Consider the following 23,583-nt stretch of genomic DNA (forward strand, 5'->3'; position numbering starts at 1 on the left):
CTCGAGAGCAAGTATATCTTTTCTTAAGTATGGGCACCAAAACTGTATGCAGTATTCCAGGTGCGGTCTCACCAATACCTTATGTAACTGCAGCAATACCTCCCTGTTTTTATATTCTATCCCCCTAGCAATAAAAGCCAACATTCCGTTGGCCTTCTTGATCACCTGCTGCACCTGCATACTAACTTTTTGATTTTCTTGCACTAGGACCCCCAGATCCCTTTGTACTGCAGTACTTTCCAGTTTCTTGCCATTCAGATAATAACTTGCTCTCTGATTTTTCCTGCCAAAGTGCATATAGAGCCTTTCACTAACTCAGGGCGTCCCAAAGTGCATTACAACCAATGAAAGCACTTTTGAAGTGTAGTCACTGTTGTAAAGCAGGGAAACGCGGCAGCCAATTTGCGCACAGCAAGATCCCACAAACAGCAATGTGATAAAAAATCAAGGTAACCTGTTTTAGTGATGTTGGCTGAGGGATAAATATTGGCCCAGGAGACTGTGGAGAACTCCCCTGCTCTTCTTCGAATTAGTGGCCGTGGGATCTTTTACATCCACCTGAGAGGGGCAGACGGGGCCTCGGTTTAACGTCTCATCCGAAAGGCGGCACCTCCGACAGAGCAGCACTCCCCTCAGTGCCGCACTGAAGTACCAGCCTAGATTTTTGTGCTCAAAACTCTGGAGTAGAATCATAGAATTATAGATTCTTAACGCACAGAAAGAGGCCATTCGGCCCGTCGTGCCTGTACCGGCTCTTTAGAAGAGCTGTCCAATTTAGTTCTACACCCTAGCTTTCTCCCCATAATCCTACAAATTAATCCTCTTCAAGTACATGTCCAATTGTCTTCTGAAAGTTCCTATGGAATCTGCTTCCACCGCCCTTTCAGGGAGTGCGTTCCAGATCATACCAAGCCTCTGTGTGAAAAAACTTCTCCTCATCTCCCCTCTGGTTCTTTTGCCAATTATTTTAAAACTACGCCAGGGAACTACAGGCCAGTTGGCCTGACATCGGGAAAATGCTGGAATCCATTATTAAGGAAGTGGTAACGGGACACTTAGAAAATCATAATATGATTAGGCAGAGTCAACATGGTTTTATGAAAGGGAAATCGTGTTTGACAAATTTATTAGAGTTTTTTGAGGATATAACTAGCAGGGTAGGTAAAGGGAAACCAGTGGATGTCGTATATTTGGATTTTCAAAAGGCATTTGATAAGGTGCCACATAAAAACATGTTACACAAGATAAGAGCTCATGAGGTTGGGGGTAATATGTTAGCATGGATAGAGGATTGGTTAACGAACAGAAAGCAGAGAGCAGGGATAAACGGGTCATTTTCAAGTTGGCAGGCTGTAACCAGTGGGGTACTGCAAGGATCAGTGCTTGGGCCTCAGCTATTTACAGTTTATATTCATGACTTGGATGAAGGGACCGAGTGTAATGTATCCAAGTTTGCTGACGATACAAAGCCAGGTGGGAAAGTAAGCTGTGAGGAGGACACAAAGAGGCTGCAAAGGGATATAGACAGGTTAAGTGAGTGGGCAAGAAGGTGGCAGATGGAGTGATATGTGAGGTTATTGTCTTTGGTAGGAAGAATAGAAAAACAAAATATTTTTTAAATGGTGAGAAACTATTAAATGTTGGGTGTTCTTGTACACGAAACAGAGAGTTAACATGCAGATACAGCAGGCAATTAGGAAGGCAGATGGTATGTTGGCCTTTATTGCAAGGGGGTTGGAGTACAAGAGTAAGGAAGTCTTGCTGCAATTGTACAGGGCTTTGGTGAGGCCTCACCTGGAGTAATGTGTATAGTTTTGGTCTCCTTTATCTAAGGAAGGATATACTTGCCTTAGAGGGGGTGCAACGAAGGTTCACCTGATTGATTCCTGGGATGAGAGGGTTGTCCTATGAGGAGAGATTGAGTAGAATGGGCCTATACTCTCCGGAGTTTAGAAGAATGAGAGGTGATCTCATTGAAACATATAAGATTCTGAGGGGGCTTGACAGGGTAGATGCTGAGAGGTTGTTTCCCCTGGCTGGAGAGTCTAGAACGAGGGGGCATAGTCTCAGGATAAGGGGTCGGCCATTCAAGACTGAGATGAGGAGGAACTTCTTCACTCAGAGGGTTGCGAATCTTTGGAATTCTCTACGCCAGAGGGCTGCGGATACTCAATCGTTGAGTATATTCAAGACTGAGATCGATAGATTTTTGGACACTTGGGGAATCAAGGGATATGGAGATCGGGCGGGAAAGTGGAGTTGAGGTCGAAGATCAGCCATGATCTGATTGAATGGTGGCACAGGCTCGAGGGACTGTATGGCCTACTCCTGCTCCTATTTCTTATGGTCTTGTGACCTCCGGTTACTGACCCACTTGCCATCTCTATTTGCTGTATCAAAGCTCCTTATTATTGTGAACATCTCTATCAGGTCTCCCCTTAACCTTCTCTGCTCTAAAGAGAACAATCCCAACTTCTCCAGTCTCTCCACATAACTGAAGTACCTCATTCCTGGTATCATCCTGGTAAACCTCCTCTGCACCCTCTCCAAGGTCTTGACATCCTTCCTAAAGTGTGGTGCCCAGAATTGTACACATTACTCCAGCTGAGCCCTAACCAGTGATTTGTAAAGGTTTAGCATGATTTCCTTGTTTTTGTATTCAATGCCCCTATTTACAAAGCCAAGTATCCCATCTGCTTTCTTAACCACCTTATCAATTTGCCCTGCCCCCTTCAAAGATTTGTGAATGTGCACCCCCAGGTCCCTCTGCTCTTGCACCCCCCTCAAAATAGTACCATTTAGATTATACTGTCTCTCCATATTGTTCCTCCCAAAGTGCATCACTTCACACTTATCCACATTAAATTGTATCTGCCATGTGTCTGCCCATTTCACAAGTCTGTCTATGTCCTCCTGAAATCTGCTACTATCCTGCTCACTATTTACTACGTTGCCAAGTTTTGTATCATCCGCAAACTTCAAAATTGTACTCCCTATATCAAAGTCCAGGTCATTTATATGTCACAAGAAAAGCAATGGTCCCTGGGGGACCCCACTGCATACTTCTCTCCAGCCAGAAAAACATCCGTTCTCTGCCTCCTATCCCTTAGCCAATTACGTACCCAAGTTACCACCATCCCTTTAATCCCACGTGCTTCTATTTTCAGAATAAGTCCGTTGTGTGGTACTTTATCAAATGCCTTTTGAATGTCCTTACATACAACATCTACTGCACTACCTTCATCAACCTCCTCTGTTACTTCATCAAAGAACTCAATCAGGTTAGTCAGACGCAATGTGCCTTTAACAAATCCGTGCTGGCTCTCCCTTTATTAACCCAAGCTTCTCCAAGTGAGAATTAATTTAGTCCTTGACAATGATCTCTAGTGGGTGGATGTAAAAGATCCCATGGTACGATTTCGAAGAAGAGCAGGGGGGAGTTCTCCCCGGTGTCCTGGGGCCAATATTTATCCCTCAACCAGCATCACTAAAAAATCCTTTTTATGTTCTGTTCTCTCTGTCGGTCTCTCTTACCGATGTTGGCGTGTTTAAGAAGGCGGCAGATCCGAGCTTCTCTCTCCAGCTTCTGGTGATCTGCAACAAAAGGGGGAGGTTGATTACAACAACAATAACAACAACAGCAGCAGCAGCAACAACAACTTGCATTTATATAGCGCCTTTAACGTAGTAAAACATCCCAAGGCGCTTCACAGGAGCGATTATCAAACAAAATTTGACACCGAGCCACATAAGGAGATATCAGGACAGGTGACCAAAAGCTCGGTCAAAGAGGTAGGTTTTAAGGAGCGTCTTAAAGGAGAAGAGAGACATGGAGAGGCGGAGAGGTTTAGGGAGGGAATTCCAGAGCTTAGGGTCTGGACGGCTGAAGGCACGGCCGCCAATGGTGGAGCGATGATCGCGGATGCGCAAGAGGCCAGATTTGGAGGAGCGCAGAGATCTCGGAGGGTTGTAGGGCTGGAGGAGGTCACAGAGATAGGGAGGGGCGAGGCCACGGAGGGATTTGAAAACAAGGATGAGAATTTCAAAATCGAGGCGTTGCTGGACCGGGAGCCAATTGTAGGTCAGAGAGAGCAGGGGGTGATGGGTTAATGGGACATCCAACGTTTTATCCGAAACCCACTCACATCTCACGTACACTCTGTCAGCTTTCAGCACAATTTCGTAAAGTTTGACATCTTAAATAAAAATGAAATGATTGACACTAGCGTGTGGAGTTGCTAACAGGTAGTGGGGGGGCCTGGATGAACAGTGGGTTTGTTTCGCTGCTAACCTGGACTGTCCCTTTAAGCCTTGTGAAGAATCCAGGTAACTGTAAATTTCACACTGCGCCTCAGAACCCACAACTCAGATCTAGCAGTCTGTGGCACAGAAATTAAATCTTGTTAAAATTGCTGAAATTAACATAAATATGCCAAGAATACCCAGTAGGAGAAAAGATATTTGCTTTCCCCACTTGCCCCACTGCGGCTCGACTGGTCAACACACTGCCTGGTGTGGCTGTGAGACACACAGACCAGGAAGCCCCCCCGGCCCAATCAGCTCTCTGCGCTAAGTCAGCTGGAGCCAGTAACGGATGAGCACAGACGAGGGAGGCCATTCAGCCCATCTGGCTTCAGCGTAACCCGTTTGCCTCAGTATCCCTGGTCTTTTGAGGGACAAAAGCGGACGGGCTCTCCATTCCCCACCACCAACCTATTTACAACAGGCCAGCCTGCGGGAGCGCTGACTCACCATTTCCCCGCCGGGAATGATTTTAACAGAGAAAACCCAACGTTGGACGTTACAGCCAGTTCTGATTGAATTCAACCTCTCCTTTTGCCTCAGCTTTGTTCCTGTACAGAGTCCTATTCACCATCGAAGTTGGAGCACGCCTGCCTGAAGTACAGCCCGTGAAGCACATTTCCACCAACTCTTCTCGAAAGCTCCTCCAGTCTAACACGTGCTGCATCACAGACTTTGTAATCTGGCAAACTGACAACCATTACAGTCACTTTCAGCATCTCCCACTCGCACAAGTCATAGAAAACTCTGGAGGCACCGTGAAGTAAATAATTTTGTCCCGATAGGCGCCGCGAGTATCGCCATAGAATTGTCCCGCGCAGAAGGAGGCCATTCAGCCCATCCCGCCTGTGCCGGCCCTTTGAAAGAGCCATCCAATAAGTCTCACTCCCCCCTTCACTTTCCTCATAGCCCTGCAAATTATTCCCCTTCGACTATTTTGAAAGTTATTATTGAATCTGCTTCCACCGCCCTTTCAGGCAGCGCGTTCCAGATCATAACAACTCGCTGCATAAAAAAATTCTCCTCTGGTTCTTTTGCCAATAGTATCATAGTATCATAGTATGTTACAGCACAGGAGGAGGCCATTCGGCCCATCGTGCCTGTGCTGGCTCTTTGAAAGAGCGATCCAATTAGTCCCACTCCCCCTTCACTTTGCCCCTGTAAATTTTTTCTCTTCAAGTATTTATCCAATTCCCTTTTGAAAGTTACTATTGAATCTGCTTCCACCGCCCTTTCAGGCAGCGCATTCCAGATCAGAACAACTCGCTGTGTAAAAAACATTCTCCTCATCTCCCCTCTGGTTCTTTTCCCAATTATCTTAAATCTGTAACTTCTGATTACTGACCCTCCTGCCGATTGAAACAGTTTCTCCTTACTTACTCTATCAGAAACCCCCATAAACACCTCCATTAAAAATCACCTTAACCTTCTCTGCCCTAAGGAGAACAACCCCAGCCTCTCCACATAACTCGAGTCCCCTCATCCCCGGTATCATTGTTGCAAATCTCCTCTGCACCCTCTCCAAGGCCTTGGCATCTTTCCTAAACTGCGGTGCCCAGAATTAGACCAGATCATCTGTTTTAGGTGATGGTTGAGCAATAAATATTGGCCAGGACACCGGGGAGAACTTCCCTGCTCTTCTTCAAATCTTCAAGATCTGTGGGATCTTGTATATCCACTGAAGGGGCAGACAGGGCCTTGGTTTAACATCTCTCCTGAGAGACAGCACCTCCGACAGTGCAGCACTCCCTCACTACTGACATTGGGAGCATCAGCCTGGATTGGTGTACTCAAGTTTCTAGAGTGGGACATGAACCCACACTTTTACTAATTCAGAGGTGAGAGTGCTACCCACTGAGCCAAGGCTGATACCTCTTCTTCTCTAGCTCTCAAGGAGCTACTCGTCCGTTCGTGTCAATGGAAATTCAACTGTTCCATGTGTTGCAGGGTATTGTAAGACTGTAGCCTTGCTCATTAGTACAGTGGGCAAGTGAAATAGCTCGAATGGTGTCTGTGTGTATATCTCTTTATATATGTATGATTTTGTGTAGTTAAATACTTTGGTGCTGGATGTATAAATCGAGCAGGACTGATATCAGGGCAGGAAGCTCTTAAAACCATTAACTTGCCGGAAAGGCAGCCTTCGCATTCTGCCTTCTGGCCGGTTTACACAAACGAGCTAAAAGATGAAACAAACATTCCTGATTTAGTTAGGGCCGGGACTCTTATCAGATGCTGGGTGGTCATAAAACAATGTTTTATGACCACCCAGTCCATCACCGGCATCTCCACATCATAAAACAATGAAGCCTTAGAGGCTGGTCCATGAAACCTGGCCTGGAATCTGATGGAGTGAAAGGCGGCCTGGGAGACCATGGATTCCCAGCCTTGATGCAAAGGCAGGACCAGATAAGATTAGGCAAAACAGTCTTAAGCCACTATGTAAGGTGATGATTGGTTAAGGCCAGAGATGGGACACTAGTTGTTTCTGCAGACCCCTGAAAGGTGGGAGATAGTGGGGAAGGCTGACGCTTTTTCCTTAAAGAAACAAAGAACTCGAGGCACCATTGGGCACCTCGCCCTTTTGGGAGACCCCAATAGGGCAAGGGCCCATGTCAATAGCTAACCCAGGGTCCACCCCCAAAAGGGGCACCCCGCACTGGTATCAGGTTGTAGAGACTTAGCAGGAGTAAAGCACCTTTGACGAACGATCCGAATCAATACAAGTGGCTCCAAGCGGAGCAGGACTGAGGACGAGGAGTCCAAGAGGTCACCCCAGGCGGGGCAGAAGGCGTGTGAATTGACGAAGATACCCCAGGCGGAGTGGAAAGCCCTTTCTTCAAAGACTCCTGGACAGACACGACTCTACCCAGTGCGGACCAGGTGATATAATCTCTCGCTCTGTGTTGTAAACCACTGCCCCAAGACTGCGTGTGTTGGTCCTTTTGTAAATTTCAATAAAGCATCTTTTTACCAAATTGGAGTCAGGTCAATTACTGGCAGCTGAGACTGGGCTCTCACAGTATGCCGTGAGATAGTTCAAGGTACAGCCTCTCTAATCTCTGCACCTGGAATGTCTACTCAGGGTCTGAGATAGGCAGATCTGAAAACCATGTTAACAGCATCCAATGCACATTTAGTGTCCCAGCCACGAGAATGTACTTTTCCTATACTGGAGCCAAAATATTCATATACAGGCAGTGGAAACTGTTGGCTTGACAGGGTAGATGCTGAGAGGTTGTTTCCCCTGGCTGGAGAGTCTAGAACTGGGGGTCATAGTCTCAGGATAAGGGGTCGGCCATTTAGGACCGAGATGAGGAAAAATTTCTTCACTCAGAGGGTTGTGACTCTTTGGAATTCTCTACCCCAGATGATCAGTCGTTGAGTATATTCAAGGCTGAGATCGATAAGATTTTTGGACTCTAGGGGGAATCAAGGGTATGGAGATCGGGCGGGGTTTCATGGCCTACTCCTGCTCCTATTTCTTATGTTCTTATCAGTATTAACAACACCCAGGGCATTCAAGAGAGATCTATCAGGTAGATTCCCTTGGGGTCTAATTTTATCGAGCAGCTTGGGCGAAGCGCTAAGGGTCATGGGATAGGGCAACAACAACAACAACAACAACAACTACTACTACTACTACTCGCATTTATACAGCACCTTTAACATAGTAAAACGTCCCAAGGTGCTTCACAGGAGCGATTATCGAACAAAATTTGACACCGAGCCACATAAGGAGATATTAGGACAGGTGAAAGAGATAGGTTTTAAGGAGTGTTTTAATTTCTTTAATTTTTACTGCCCGCCCCCCCCCCCCCTCCGCCCCCAACCCACCCGTTCTTCGGGGTTAAAATCATGCCCATTAGGACAGGTGACCAAAAGCTTGGACAAAGAGATAGGTTTTAAGGAGCGTCTTAAAGGAGGAGAGAGAGGAGGAGAGATTCAGGGAGGGAATTCCAGAGCTTAGGGCCTAGGCACGGCCGCCAATGGTGGAGCCATTAAAATCGGGGATGCGCAAGAGGCCAGAATTGGAGGGTTGTAGGGCTGGAGGAGGGTTACAGAGATAGGGAGGGGGGGCGAGGGCCATGGAGGGATTTGAACACAAGGAAAAGAATTTTGAAACCGAGGCGTTCCCGGACTGGGAGCTAATGTAGGTCAGTGAGCACAGGGGGTGATGGGTGAACGGGACTTGGTGCGAGTTAGGATACGGGGCAGCAGAGTTTTGGATGAACTCAAGTTTACGGCGGGTGGAAGGTGGGAGGCCGGTCAGCAGAGAAGAGAAAAGAGGTGAGTTAAATCAGGAAGTGATGCTTTGGTTGTCACCAAGCTTGTATTTTGAAAGAGTGCCGATTCCAGGGAGATGAGATGACGGAGGGAGGTAAGAAAGCTCACAGTCTGGTGAAAGAATGAGCAGGAGTCTTGCTTTCAACGCAGTGGGGATGCAGGGAGGAGGATGGGTGTGTTGGATGGGGGGAGGGGGAGTGGGGACGGGTTAGATTTGGAGCTCAGGAGGAACAAGACAGGAGCATTCCAAGGAGCAGCGACCATCGTGATAACGATAATGTAGGGAGAGACTGTTGAGATGGAGAGAGGATGGAGACAAGAGAAGGATTGGGGTGGAACAGCAAACCTTTATTGGTAATCCATCTAGGAGAGATGCAAGACTGAACACGCAAGGCATTGTGGTCGGTATTTGTAGTTATATCAAATTCTGGAGTTCAGTGGATAATAATTGTGTCTATTTTTAAGTCAATAAGTATGTAGTTACAGTGAGGGCAGAGACACAATCTACTGTACTATAAGCAGAATCAGCTTCAGTTCTGACTAACTCAGTGCCAAACAGGCCTGTATCTGTGATAAAATACTGAGGTGCCCACTGCAGATTGTAAATCTCATGCAAATAAATGGATTAAGCTTATCATTAACCTGGAACAAACAAGGCTGGGGTACCAGCATTAGAACTGCCTGGAGCTTGTAGATCTGAAGGCATCAAACTCATCTCCAGGCCACAGAGAAACAGAAGATCCTTCCCCAGATGCAGACTGGGAAATATTAATCTCATAGGAACATAGGAACAGGAGGAGGCCATTCAGCCCCTCGAGTCTGTTCCGTCATTCAATTATATCATGGCTGATCTGTATCGTAACTCCATCTACCCGCCTTGGTTCTATATCCCTTAATACTCTTGCCTAACAAAAATCTATCAATCTCAGTTTTGAAATTTTCAATTGACCCCCAGCCTCAACAGCTTTTTGGGGGAGAGAGTTCCAGATTTCCACTCCCCTTTGTGTGAAGAAGTGCTTCCTGACATCACCCCTGAACGGCCTGGCTCTAATTTTAAGATTATGCCCCCTTGTTCTGGACTCCCCCCCACCAGAGGAAATAGTTTCTCTCTATCGACCCTATCAAATCCTTTAATCATCTTAAACACCTCGATTAGATCACCCCTTAATCTTCTAAACTCGAGGGAATACAAGCCCAGTCTGTGCAACCTGTCCTCGTAATTTAACCCTTTTAGCCCCGGTATCATTCTGGTGAATCTGCGCTGCACCCCCTCCAAGCCCAATATATCCTTCCTGAGGGGCGGTGCCCAGAACTGAACACAGTGGGGTCTAACCAGAGTTTTATATAACTGTAATATAACTTCCTCCCCTTTATATTCCAGCCCTCTTGAGATAAACGCCAACATTCCATTAGCCTTTTTAATTATCTTTTGTACCCGTCCATTAGTTTTTGGTGATTTCTGTACATCGGCCCCTAAATCTCTCTGCTCCTCCACAGTTCCTGGCTTCTCACTATTTAGAAAATACTCTGATCTATCTTTCTTAGGTCCAAAGTGGATGACCTCACACTTCCCCACACTGAAATCGGTCTCTCGCCCTCCTCCCCGTAATCCTCACAAATAAATAAAGATCTGCAGCTGACAGCTCTACTCCCCTCAGGACTCGGGGCGGGAGTAACTGCAGACCTAAACACCCTTGGGTGAGACATGGGTGGTGGAGGGGGCAGGGTGTAGGGTTTATACCAGCAGACACTCCCCGCTCCCGATTGCTCCCCATTGGCCCCTTGCTTGGGGCTGCGCTCCTGTGGATGTCAGCTGTAATGGAATAGCCTGACAACACTCACCCATCAAGGGCTTAAAGGGTTAAATCACGAGGCCAGGTTGCACAAACTTGGCTTGTGCTCCTTTGAGTTTACAATATTGAGAGGTGATCTAATCGAGTTATTTAAAATGATTTAAGGGATTTGATGGGGTAGAAACAGAGAAACTATTTCCTCTGGCGGGGAGGAGTCCAGAACAAGGCGGGGGGGATAACCTTAAAATTAGAGCCAGGCCATTCAGGAGTGAAATCAGGAAGCACTTCTTCACACAAAGGGGAGTGGAAATCTGGAATTCTCTCCTCCAATAGGCTGTGGACGCTGGGGGTCAATTGGAGCTTTCAAGACTGAGATCGCTAGATTTTTGTTGGGTGAGGGTATCGAGGGAGACGGAGCAAAGGCGGGTAAATGGAGTTAAGATACAGATCAGCCATGACCTGATTGAATGGCGGAACAGGCTTGAGGGGCTGAATGGCCTCCTCCTGTTGCTACATTCCGCACAATCATACACATCAGCATCTCGCAGGTTATGTTTGAAGTCGCTCTTATGCCGTTGTCCCACCGAAAATTAGGAGGAAACTCCAGGCCTTGAGGTCAACAAAGTGAGGAACGGGAACGAGGAGGGATGAGGCATTTTGTATAAAACAATAACTGCTTTCAACGCGTAATTTATAGAGCGAAGTGCGGAGGGGGAGGGGAGGGATGAACTTTCTTAGTAGGATTTTCCAGTTGGCCTGTTCTGGGTCAGGATGTTCCCCAGCATCTGGTTGGAATTCTGAGCAGTCACTGGAGCTCTTCCATCACCTGGTAAAGCAGAACGCTGACACTGCCACAACCTTCTCCCTCGAACATCTCAACCTTTCACTGTTTCACTCTGGAAGAGTCACTCTGCGAATGATCGCAGAACGTTATTCTTCAATTGGAAAGGGCAGAGGACAGAGTGGTCTTGTTTAAAGATGAAGCAGTCTATTGTAGCTCAATGTCCAATCATCCAATGCCTGACAGTTAATTGGGGCTTCGGACAGCATCTGTAATCCGAATGTCAAAGTCATTCGACAAAGGTCCCCTATTTTCCTGAGACTGCAATTTCGAGTGAAACTAAGACATAGCAATTCATTCCTTCATATTTGGCGTCTATAAACGACCGAGAATTTCTTGGCAGACCTGCCCGGTAAACTTTATATTAGTTGCTCCTCGTCTTATCTCCAAACTTGTGCGTTGGGATCTCCTTTAAGTTGAAGTCTCCCAGTTTCTCATCTATTTCCCCCTTGAGTGCTGTCAGTACAATGACACCTGACGAAGGCAACTACAGGCTTGAAAGGCTTGTTGGTAATGTTGCCAAGGTTAGTCGCTGGAGTTCCACTTTCTTCATTCATTGAGGTACTTTATGTGTCAGCCTTAGCTCAGTGGGTAGCACTCTCATGTTGAGTCAGAAAGTCCAGGGTTTGAGCCCCACTCCAGAGACTTGAGCACCAAATCCAGGACTGATGCTCCCAGTGCAGTACTGAGGGAGTGCTGCACTGTCAGAGGTGAATAGATTGCCCTCTAATTCCATGACCTTTGCTGCAGTCCAGAAGGAGATCCTGGGCAGACACATCCTGGCACTTATGCCAAGATGTAGCCCCCATAGATGACCTAATTTGCGCTGCCCACTTCAATATACTGTCCTGGTAACGTATTCCATAACACAATTAACCTTTGGCTGAAGATGTTTGGCCTGACTTTCCCTCTTACTCCTAACTTCCTTATTTTTACATAGAATTATATCAAATTTACAGCCCAGACACAGGCCATTCGGCCCAACTGGTCTATCCCGGTGTTTATGCTCCACCTGAGCCTCCTCCCTCCCTACTTCATCTCACCCTATCAGCATATCCTTCTATCCCTTTCTCCCTCATGTGTTTATCTAGTTTCCCCTTAAATGTATCTACACTATTCGCCTCAACTACTCCTGTGGGAGCGAGTTCCACATTCTCACCACTCTCTGGGTAAAGAAGTTTCTCCTGAATTCCCTATTGGATTTATTAGTGACTATCTTATATTTATGGCCTCTAGTTCTGGTCTCCCCCGCAAGTGGAAACATTTTCTCTACATCTCCCCTATCGAACCCCTTCATAATCTTAAAGACCTCAATCAGGTCACCCCTCAGCCTTCTCTTTTCTAGAGAAAAACAGCCCCGGCCAGTTAGAACATTTCCTGATGGGTATAACCTCTCAGTTCCAGTGTCATCCTAGTGAATCTTTCATCGGGGGAGGGGGTGAGGAGGGTGAGGGGGAGGGTGAGGGGGAGGGTGATGGGGGGACGGTGTGGCGGGAGGGTGTGGGGAGAATGTGGGGGAGAGTGTGGGGAGGGTGTGGGGCAGGGTGAGGGGAGGGTGTGGGGGAGGGTGTGGGGAGGATGTGGGGGAGGGTGAGGGGAGGGTGTGGGGCAGGGTGAGGGGAGGGTGTGGGGGAGGGTGTGGGGAGGATGTGGGGGAGGGTGAGGGGAGGGTGTGGGGCAGGGTGAGGGGAGGGTGTGGGGGAGGGTGTGGGGAGGATGTGGGGGAGGGTCTGGTGAGGTGAGGGGAGGGTGTGGTGGAGGGTGTGGGGAGGGGTGAGGGAAGGGTGAGGCGGAGGGTGAGGGGAGGGTGAGGGGGAGGGTGTGGGGAGGGTGTGTGGGAGGGTGTGAGGAGGGTGAGGGGAGGGTGAGGCGGAGGGTATGGGGAAGGTGTGGGGGAGGGTATGGGGAGGGTGAGGCGGAGGGTATGGGGAAGGTGTGGGGGAGGGTATGGGTGAGGGTGAGGGGAGGATGTGGGGGAGGGTGTGGGGAGGATGTGGGGGGAGGGTCTGGGGAGGTTGAGGGGAGGGTGCAGTGGAGGGTGTGGGGAGCGTGTGAGGAGGGTGAGGGGAAGGGTGAGGCGGAGGGTGAGGGGGAGGGTGTGAGGAGGGTGAGGGAAGGGTGAGGCGGAGGGTGAGGGGAGGTGAGGGAGGATGTGGGGGAGGGTGTGGGGAAGGGTGAGGGGATGGTGTGGGGAGGATGTGGGGGAGGGTGAGGGAAGGAGAGGGGAGTGTGAGGGGGAGGGTGAGGAGAGGATGTGGGGAGGGAGCGGGGGGGGTGAGGGGAGTGTGAGGGGAGGGTGTGGGAGAGGGTCTGGGGAGGGTGTGGGGGAGGGTGAGAGGGTGAGGGAGGGTGAGGGGAGAGTGAGGAGAGGATGTGGGGAGGGTGTGGGGAGGATGAGGGGAGGGTGAGGAGAGGATGTGGGGAGGGTGTGGGGGAGGGTGTGGCGGAGGGGTGTGGGGAGGGTGAGGGGAGGGTGTGGGGAGGGTCTGGGGAGGGTGTGGGGGAGGGTCTGGGGAGGGTGAGGGGAGGGTGTGGGGGGGGGTGTGGCAGAGGGTGAGGAGAGGGTGAGGGATGGTGAGGGAGGGTGAGGGGAGAGTGAGGAGAGATGTGGGGGACGGGTGTGGGGAGGGTGAGGGGAGGGTGAGGGGAGGGTCCATTTCCCATTATTGGTCGAGGTATAGAATACAAAAGCAGGGATGAAATGATGGAACTGTATAAAATGCTGGTAAGGCCACAGCTGGAGTATTGTGCGCAGTTCTGGTCACCACATTACAGGAAGGATGTAATTGCTCTGGAGAGAGTGCAGAGAAGATTTACAAGAATGCTGCCAGGGCTTGAAAATTGCAGCTTCGAGGAGAGATTGGATAGGCTGGGGTTGTTTTCCCTTGGAGCAGAGGAGGCTGAGGGGAGACTTGATTGAGGTGTACAAAATTATGAGGGGCCCAGATAGAGTAGACAGGAAGTACCTGTTTCCCCTAGCGGAGAGTTCAAGAACTAGAGGACATAGATTTAAGCTGATTGGCGGAAGGATTAGAGGGGACATGAGGAAAATCTTTTTTACCCAGAGGGTGGTGGGTGTATTGGTGGTAGAGGCAGGGACCCTCAACTCTCTTTTAAAAAGTACCTGGACCTGCACCTAAAGTGCTGTAAGCTGCAGGGCTACGGACTGGGTGCTGGAAGGTGGGATTAGAACGGTTGTTCTTCGAGCCGGCATGGACACGATGGCCGAATGGCCCCCCTCCTGTGCTGTATATTTTCTATGGTTCTATCTATGGTTCGAAGTTTTGCCTGACGGGGGTTCCCCCCCCCTCCCCTCCTTTCTCCCCCCCTCCCTTCCTTTCTCCCCTCCCCCCTCCTTCTCCCCCCCCCTCCCCTCCTTTCTCCCCCACCCTCCCCTCCTTTCTCCCCCCCCTCTCCCCTCCTTTCTCCCCCCCTCCCCTCCTTTCTCCCCCCCTCCCTCCTTTCTCCCCCCACCCCTCCTTTCTCCCCCCCCACCCCTCCTTTCTCCCCCCACCCCTCCTTTCTCCCCCCCTCCCCTCCTTTCTCCCCCCCTCCCCTCCTTTCTCCCCTTCCCCCTCCAACACTCAGGCCTCAGCTTGAAATTGCAGATTAGGTGAGATTATCGGACTCGATCTGTATATATAAACTCGGACCCTGTTTCCTCCCTGGGTGGGTCCTGCTCACCTGCTCAAAGGGGAGATGGCGGGAAGCCAGCGGGATCGGAGAGGGGTAACTCACACCCGTTATTTTAACTGCCCCCCCCCTCGCCCAGTTCCCGCAAGGTGCGCGGGGTGGTGGGGGGGGCAGTTAAAATCGGGCCCGCAGTATTTGCAAGTTACCTCAATGCTTTTTAAAATATTTTAATATATTTTTATAAAACGTGTATTCAGGAAGATTCCATGGATGTTTGCTTGACATGACACTTGGAGGGCTGTGCATGGAGGGGGCGTTCAGTGAATCTGCTACAGATTCCTCCCACACGCGTCCCTTTATAATGACACCAAATGACAGGAAAGGGACAGAACTGCAATTGCTATTAATTTAAACACAATTTTCAAGTATAAAATGGTGTGTTCGATCGCAGCCCCATTGAAATAAAGAGGCAGTAATCACAGCACAGTGTCTGATTCAGCCGAGCATTAACTATCCCTTCACACAGATGGAAACTAGTGCCTGGAAAAAGTCCAAACTCATGGCGGTGGTGACACTGCTCTGATGATAGGGTTCTGCAGAGTTTGATGCGTTAACAGGATGTCTGGTCGGTCTCCTAGGTCTGGTTTCCCATGTGAGCTCCAAAGCCCCTGCGTTTCAAAGGATTACAGCCTTTTCCCATCATAACACCAATAATACAGATGAGGACAGTCACAGCAGCGAGAGCACTGTCCGAAATAACACCGTTTGGCTGCCTGGTTAAGGTGTCAGCCATGGTTCAGTGGGCAGCGCTCTCCGCCTCTGAGTCATGGGTTCTGGCCCCACTCCAGAAGATTCGAGCACCAGATCTAGGCTGACCCTCCCAGTGCTGAGGGAGTGCTGCACTGTCGGAGGTGCTGTCTCTCAGATGCGATTTTAAACTGTCTGCCCTCCCAGGTGGATATAAAAGATCCCACGGCCACTATTCATAAGAGTTGAGGGGTGGCCTGGGGCCAATATCTATCACTATAAAAAACAGATGACCTGATCATTATCACGTTGCTGTTTGTGGGATCTTACTGTGCACAAAATTGCCTGTGTTTCCTATATTACAACAGTGACTACACTCCAAAAAAAAATAGTACTTCCTTGGCTGTGACGTGCTTTGGGACATCCTGAGGCCGTGAAAGGCACGGTATAAAATCAACCCCGGGGAATTGGGTGCGGAGGGTGGTGACAGTGAGTAAGGACAGAGGTCTCTGGTGCGACAGATGATAACGACACACCCGGTGAACGGTGCAGCTCTCGCCCAGCGCAATCTGGTTAAAGTGATTGTGCAGCAAAGAGGTTTCCGGGAGGCGAGACAGAAAATCAAAAATCATCCTTGAGAATTGCGCAGCGTTGTTGAAAATTGCTTAAGCCAGGTGCTCTCGTGTAGTAACACGATGGTGTGCCCTTCATCCTGACTCAGGTGAAAGGGCAGCTCGATATCATGAGCATGTAATTATTTCTGACAGGTAGTATGATGTGCGATATTAATCCGCTGTCTGTGCGATTAACTCTCGGAGGCTGTGTTACTACTGGCACTAAAAAGCCCACACTGCATTCCTGTTACTCAGGCACGTGGAATTGTACCTTTAAGTATCTGGTTTAAAACCCTGCTGCAGTGATAAGCCTCTAGCCCGTGGGCAAAATAAATTCAAACAAGTATTGCACAAAGCTTTCAGTAAATAAATGAAATTAGGCAGTAAATTGACTGCATCTGTTTGGAACAAACAGCCACTGATCTGAGAGTGATAATATTCCTCTTACTCTGTATCTCATTGTGTTTATTATTACATTGCAAAAATTCCACAATGGTGGAAGCGGCTAGCTGTGGAATGTGTTGTAAATCGTCGCCCATAAACTGCAGACTGCCCCGGCTGTAAATTGTACCCCAGGAGCAGATGTGGGTCCCCGGAGCCTGATAATCTGCATCCCAGAGTAATAAAAGAGGTAGCCATGGAAATAGCAGATGCATTAGTTGTCATCTTCCAAAATTCTATAGATTATGGAATAGTTCCTGCAGATTGGAGGGTGGCAAATGTAACCCCACTATTTAAAAAAGGAGGGAGAGAAAAAACAGGGAACTCCAGACCGGTTAGCCTAACATCAGTAGTAGGGAAAACGCTAGAGTCTATTATAAAGGATGTGATAACAGGACACTTAGAAAATATCAACAGGATTAGACAAAGTCAACATGGATTTATGAAAGGGAAATCATGTTTGACAAACCTACTGGAGTTTTTTGAGGATGTAACTGGTAGAATAGACAAGGGAGAACCAATGGATGTGGTTTATTTGGATTTTCAGAAGGCCTTTGATAAAGTCCCACACAAGAGGTTAGTGTGCAAAATTAAAGCACATGAGATTGGTGGTAATATACTGGCATGGATTGAGAATTGGTTAACAGACAGGAAACAGAGAGTAGGAATAAATGGGTCTTTTTCGGGGTGGCAGGCAGTGACTAGTGGGGTACCGCAGGGATCAGTGCTTGGGCCCCAGCTATTCACAATATATATCAATGATTTGGATGAGGGAACCAAATGTAATATTTCCAAGTTTGCTGACGACACAAAACTAGGTGGGATCGTGAGTTGTGAGGAGGATGCAAAGAGGCTTCAAGGCGATTTAGACAAGTTGAGTGAGTGGGCAAATACATGGCAGATGCAGTATAATGTGGATAAATGTGAAGTTATCCACTTCGGAAGGAAAAACAGAAAGGCAGAGTATTATTTAAATGGTGATAGATTGGGAAATGTTGATGTACAAAGGGACCTGGGTGTCCTTGTACACCAGTCACTGAAAGCAAACATGCAGGTGCAGCAAGCAGTTAGGAAGGCGAATGGTATGTTGGCCTTCATTGCAAGAGGATTTGAGTACAGGAGCAAGGATGTCTTACTGCAGTTATACAGGGCCTTGGTGAGGCCACACCTGAAGTATTGTGTGCAGTATTGGTCTCCTTACCCAAGAAAGGATATACTTGCCATAGAGGGAGTGCAGCGAAGGTTCACCAGACTGATTCCTGGGATGGCAGGACTGTTGGACGAGGAGAGATTGGGTCGACTCGGCCTGTATTCACTCGAATTTAGAAGAATGAGAGGGGATCTCATTGAAATGTATAAAATTCTGACAGGGCTAGACAGACTGGATGCAGGGAGGATGTTTCCCCTGGCTGGGGGGGCCAGAATGAGGGGTCACAGTCTCAGGATAAGGGGTAGGACATTTAGGACTGAGATGAGGAGAAATTTCTTCACTCAGAGGGTGGTGAACCTGTGGAATTCTCTACCACAGAAGGCTGTGGAGGCCAAGTCACTGAATATATTTAAGAAGGAGCTAGATAGATTTCTAGACACAAAAGGCATCAAGGGGTATGGGGAGAGAGAGGGAATATGATATTGAGATAGAGGATCAGCCATGATCATATTGAATGGTGGAGCAGGCTCGAAGGGCCGAATGGCCTACTCCTGTTCCTATTTTCTATGTTTCTAACTGTCCACAATTCGAGGGGATGCTTTCCAGGGAAGTATCTGAATTCTCAGATGAAAATCGGTGCTGCTCCCAGCTCCTCCCCTCAGTGTGACTCCTCCCCTCTGTGTTGCTCCTCCCCTTGGTTAGGCTCCTCCCCTCATTGTGACTACTCCCTCCTCCCCTCAGCATGGCTCCTCCCCTCCGCATGGCCCCTCTCCTCAGTGTGATTGCTCCCCTCAGTGCAGTCCCTCCCTTCAGTGTGACTCCTTCCCTCAGTGTGACTCCTCCCCTCAGTGTGGCTCCTCCCCTCAGTGTGGCTCCTCCCCTCAGTGTGGCTCCTTCCCACAAGCGTTTCGCGAACCAGTTGGGCTTTTACAACAATCCGACAGTTTCATGGTCACTTTTTCTGATACCAGCTTTTTATGTCCAGATTTTTTTGAACTGAATTCAAGTTCAAATTCGGGAGTAAAACGGGCACAGTGCAGACCAATTTAGCAGTGGGATGGTCAGCGTCCAATCTGCATAGGCATTGGTCCCATTTCACCAAATGGGACAGTGGGACAAATTTGCGGGGCCCTTTTCTGAGGCTCGGGAGGATTCCGACAGCAAGCTCACCCACCAAAAAGCCACGTTGACGGATGCTTTTTTGACAGGACACGGGAGGAGTATTTTTGAAGTGAAAATTCTCCCCCTAGACTTTCCCTGTGCTTTCAGTGGAACAGCTTCAAAGTCAATCATAGCGTGGCAGACCGGTAATTATCTCATCCTTCCCTGAAATGGTGACCTTCTTTCTGAAAGGGGAGCGCTTAATTATGGTTGGCTCTAGTCTTTTTCTCTGCCAATCATGTTGACAATGCAATAAATTGTTGTCTCTCCGAGTTCTGGTAATTGCATATCATGATCATGATACAAATATGACCTCCTCACTCTCGCAGTGTTCCCCATGGATTAACGGGAGCTGAACATACCTGCGCACTCACGTCAGGTCACTGCTCCAAATCCACCTGGTTGATTACAACCCATTCAGTTCAAATTCCCCCCGACTGAAACTTAGGAGTTTTTAAGACGGCAGACAGCGAATAAACTGACAAAAAAAAAGTTAGAAATAGGACTGAAATGAATATGGAAGTGAGGAGAATGAAAGAGAAGGGTTTGTAAGAGTGTCTCAAAAACAACCGGGAGAAGGGATAGAGAAACACGAGCACTTTTGAAAATTGAAGCAAATTATTTTAAATGGCTCCATCCGGCAGTTACATGTCTTTTGGGGGAGGGTCGAGATTGAAGGGAATGTGAGAGGCAGGTAGACGCGTGTTATTCATTTGTTTTTTGGGATGTGGGCGTCGCTGGCAAGGCCGGCATTTATTGCCCATCCCTAGTTGCCCCTTGAGAAGGTGGTGGTGGGCCTTCTTCTTGAACCGCTGCAGATTTTGATACAACTGAGTGGCTTGCGAGGCTGCTTCAGAGGGCAGTTAAGGGTCAACCAAGCGTTTTAATAGAGTAAATGGAAGGCAGAAAGTTAGTGTGCAAGTTTGGAAGGCCGGGGAAACAAAGGTTAGAAACTAGACGACAAAGGAGTTTGGCAATGCTTCATGGTGTACACCTCAATGCAAGGAGTCTCGTGAATAAGGCAGATGAGCTGAGGGCACAGATAGACACGTGGAAGTACGATATCAGACGAGATAGAGAGGGGGATAAAAAAGGAGGGGGGAGGATGGCAATATTGGTTAAATAAACAATTACGGCTGTGAGGTGAGATGATATGTTAGAAGGATCATCAAATGAGGCCATATGGGTTGAGCTAAAGAACAAAAAAAGGGGCAGTCACACTGCTGGGAGTGTACTATAGACCCCCAATCCGTCAGAGGGAGATAGAGGAGCAAATATGTAGGCAAATTTCTGAGAAGTGCCAAAACAATAGGGCAGTAATAGTCGGGGATTTCAACTACCCGAATATTAACTGGGATACAATCAGTGTGAAAGGTATAGAGGGCACAGAATTCTTAAATTGCATTCAAGAGAACTTTTTTAGCCAGTATGTAACAAACCCAAGAAGGTGGGGGAGAGCAGTTCTGGATTTAGTTTTAGGGAATGAAGCTGGGCAGGTGGAAGGAGTATCAGTGGGAGAGCACTTTGGTGTTAGAATCATAGAAAGGTTACAGCACGGAAGGAGGCCATTCGGCCCATTGAGTCCGTGCCGGCTCTATGTAAGAGCAATCCAGTTCGTCCCTCTCCCCTGCCCTATCCCTGTAGCCCTAAAAAAAATTTCCTTTCAAGTACTTATCCAGTTCCCTTTTGAAGGCCATGATTGAATCTGCCTCCACCACCCCCTCAGGCAGTGCATTCCAGATCATAACCGCTCGCTGCGTAAAAAAGTTTTTCCTCATGTCACCTTTGGTTCTTTTACCAATCACCTTAAATCTATGTAGTGATCATAATTCAGTTAGACTTAGCAAAGTTATCAAAAAGGACAAAGATAGAACAGGAGTTAAAGTTCTCAATTGGGGAAAGGCCAATTTTACTAAGCCGAGAAGTGCTTTAGCAAAAGTGGACTGGAAACAGCTACTTGAAGGTAAATCAGTGTCAGAGCAGTGGGAGGCATTCAAGGGGGAGATTCAAGGGGTTCAGAGTAAACATGTTCCCACAAAGAAAAAGGGTGGGGCTGCCAAATCTAGAGCCCCCTGGATGACAAGGAGCATTCAGACTAAGGTAAGGCAAAAAAGGGAAGCTTATGTCAGACACTGAGAGCTCAATACTACAGAAAGCCGAGAGGAGGATAGAAAGTGCAGGGGTGAAATTAAAAAGGAAATCAGGAAAGCAAAGAGAGGGCATGAAAAAATACTGACAAGTAAAATCAAGGAAAACCCAAAAATGCTTTATAAATCCATAAAGAGCAAGAGGATAACTAAGGAAAGAGTAGGGCCTATTAGAGACCAAAAAGGTAACCTATGTGTTGAGGCGGAAGATGTGGGTATGGTTCTTAATGAATACTTTGCGTCTGCCTTCACAAAAGAGAGGGACGATGCAGAGATTGTAGTTAAGGAGGCACAAACCTCCCTATCGAGGACAAGAAATGGAAATCTACGGGCTAATTCCGCAATCCTCCGCACGGAACAAGGATCCGTGTTCACAGGAAGCGTGAGTTGGAAAATCCGGGATGTAATGATGTGGGCAATGTCTGCATTAAGCAGTCCCTCCGATCTGGACCTCCCTGCATGGGAATGTGGGATGATGCAATTAACTCTTTCCAATACTGTTTAAAGATGCCATAATGCACGCCCATTAGAAAGAAAGAACTTGTATTTTTATGTCGCCTTTCACGACCTCAGGCTCTTTACAGCCAACGACAGTACTTTTGAATTGTTGTCACTGTTGCAACGTAGGGAAACACGGCAGCCAATTTGCGCACAGCAAGATCCCACAAACAGCAAAGGGATAAACGATTAGATAATCTGGCTTAGTGATGTCGTTTGAGGGATAAAGATTGGTTAGGGGAGAAGTCCCCGGCTCATCTTCAAATAGTAGCCCTGTGATCTTTCACATCCACCAGTGAGGGGCAGACAGGGCCGCGGTTTAACATCTCATCCAAAAGACGGCACCTCCCTCATGGCAGCACTCCCTCAGTACTGGCACTTATCAGCAGGGATTAAAGGGGCTCGAGTCCCTCGGGTGGGACTATGAACCCACAATCTTCTTGACTTTAGAGGCAAGAGTGCAATCCACTGAACTAAACATCTGTAGATTAGCAATGTGTTTTTTTTTGTGTTAGTGAAAGTCAAACACAGTTTCAGACAAACACAAATTACGATGGCAGAAAAATTACAGGATTCACAAAGAACTGAGCAGCGGTGCAGACATCATCTAGAGTTGGTTGGTTGCTAAGGGATGCCAACGCCTGGCTCACACTGCACAGTCATGTTAGTCTACATTTACCCCTGATTATAGCATATTACCAGTGCTAGTAAACCACCATTAACTAGTCTAGAAACGACTATGTGCCTTATTAATGTGGAACTCTTAGCCTAGTCACATGACATTATTTTGTCTGCTGTTTTAATGGAGGTGCTTTTATGCTCATCTTCGCAAAATCCAACTCTTCAACTGCATCTTCAGTCACCTCCCTCGAACTCCTCTCCCAATTTTGCTCGCTGTGTGGAATCCTCCCCTCTCCTTTAAGACGCTTTGGGACGCTTCTCTATGTTCAAGGTGCTGTTTAAGTGTACGCTGTTTAATGGGTCAATGCCAGATCAATGTCATGGAGATGCATGAAGTAAGTGTTCACACTAATAATTACCTCCACTCTTTATCGCTCGTGTATTATTAAACAGAACAAACAACACTTGTTGACTAAAACTCAAGTTTAAGATGACTAGAGCAACGGGAGACTTTAGGAACGGGAAAAGGCATGTGACCCAACGAGCCTGTCCCTCCATCATAGGTTGTTTCATTGAGAGAGTTGGGTGAAGGACACCATCAAGGATAAAAGAGAAGATGAGATAAGTCAAGAAGTAATGATTAGGAGGGCACCATACTTAGTTTTTTAAATCCCGCAGATTAGGAGGGAGGGAGGACTGTTGGCGGTGGGGGGGGGGGGGTAAAGAACGAGTCAATTGATAGATCTTAAACTCACGTCCCCACCCTCATTGGAACATTAGGTGCAGGAGTCGACCATTCAGCCCCTAATCTGTGCCATTTGCCCGCCTTTGCTCCGTATCCCTCGATACCCTTACCCAACAAAAATCTAGCGATCTCAGTCTTGAAAATTTCAATTGACCCCCAGCATCTAGAGCCTTTTGGGGGAGAGAGTTCCAGATTTCCACTACTCTTTGTGTGAAAAAAGTGTTTCCTGACATCACCCCTGAACGGCCGAGCTCTAATTTGAAGATTATTCCTCCTTGTTCTGAACTCCCCCCCACCAGAGGAAATAGTTTCTCTCTATCCAGTCTATCAAATCCCTTTATCATTTTAAATACCTCGATTAGATCACCCCTCAACCTGCTAAACTCAAGGGAATACAAACCAAGTTTATGCAACCTGACCTCGTAAATTAACCCTTTAAGCCCCGGTATTATTCTGGTGAGTCTACGCTGCACCCCCTCCAAGGCCAATATATCCTTCCTAAGTTGCGGTGCCCAGAACTGAACCCACTACTCCAGATGGGGTCTGACCAGGACTCTGTACAACTGAAGCATCATTTCCTCACTTTTGTATTCCAGCCCCCAG

At 47.9% G+C, this 23,583-nt stretch overlaps 1 protein-coding gene across 1 annotated transcript in view; it reads right to left on the reverse strand.

Annotated features, from left to right (window-relative positions):
- The window catches only part of LOC137332272 (calcium/calmodulin-dependent protein kinase type II subunit alpha), a 203,414-nt gene that overhangs the window by 119,355 nt on the left and 60,476 nt on the right, over positions 1 to 23,583 (reverse strand). Inside the window, exon 3 of the mRNA XM_067995978.1 lies at positions 3,535 to 3,594. Coding sequence (XP_067852079.1) covers positions 3,535 to 3,594 — 60 coding nt within the window. The remainder of the gene's footprint in view (positions 1 to 3,534; positions 3,595 to 23,583) is intronic.

This window comes from Heptranchias perlo, chromosome 14 (assembly GCF_035084215.1).
Source record: "Heptranchias perlo isolate sHepPer1 chromosome 14, sHepPer1.hap1, whole genome shotgun sequence".
In the NCBI taxonomy this organism is placed as follows: domain Eukaryota; kingdom Metazoa; phylum Chordata; class Chondrichthyes; order Hexanchiformes; family Hexanchidae; genus Heptranchias; species Heptranchias perlo.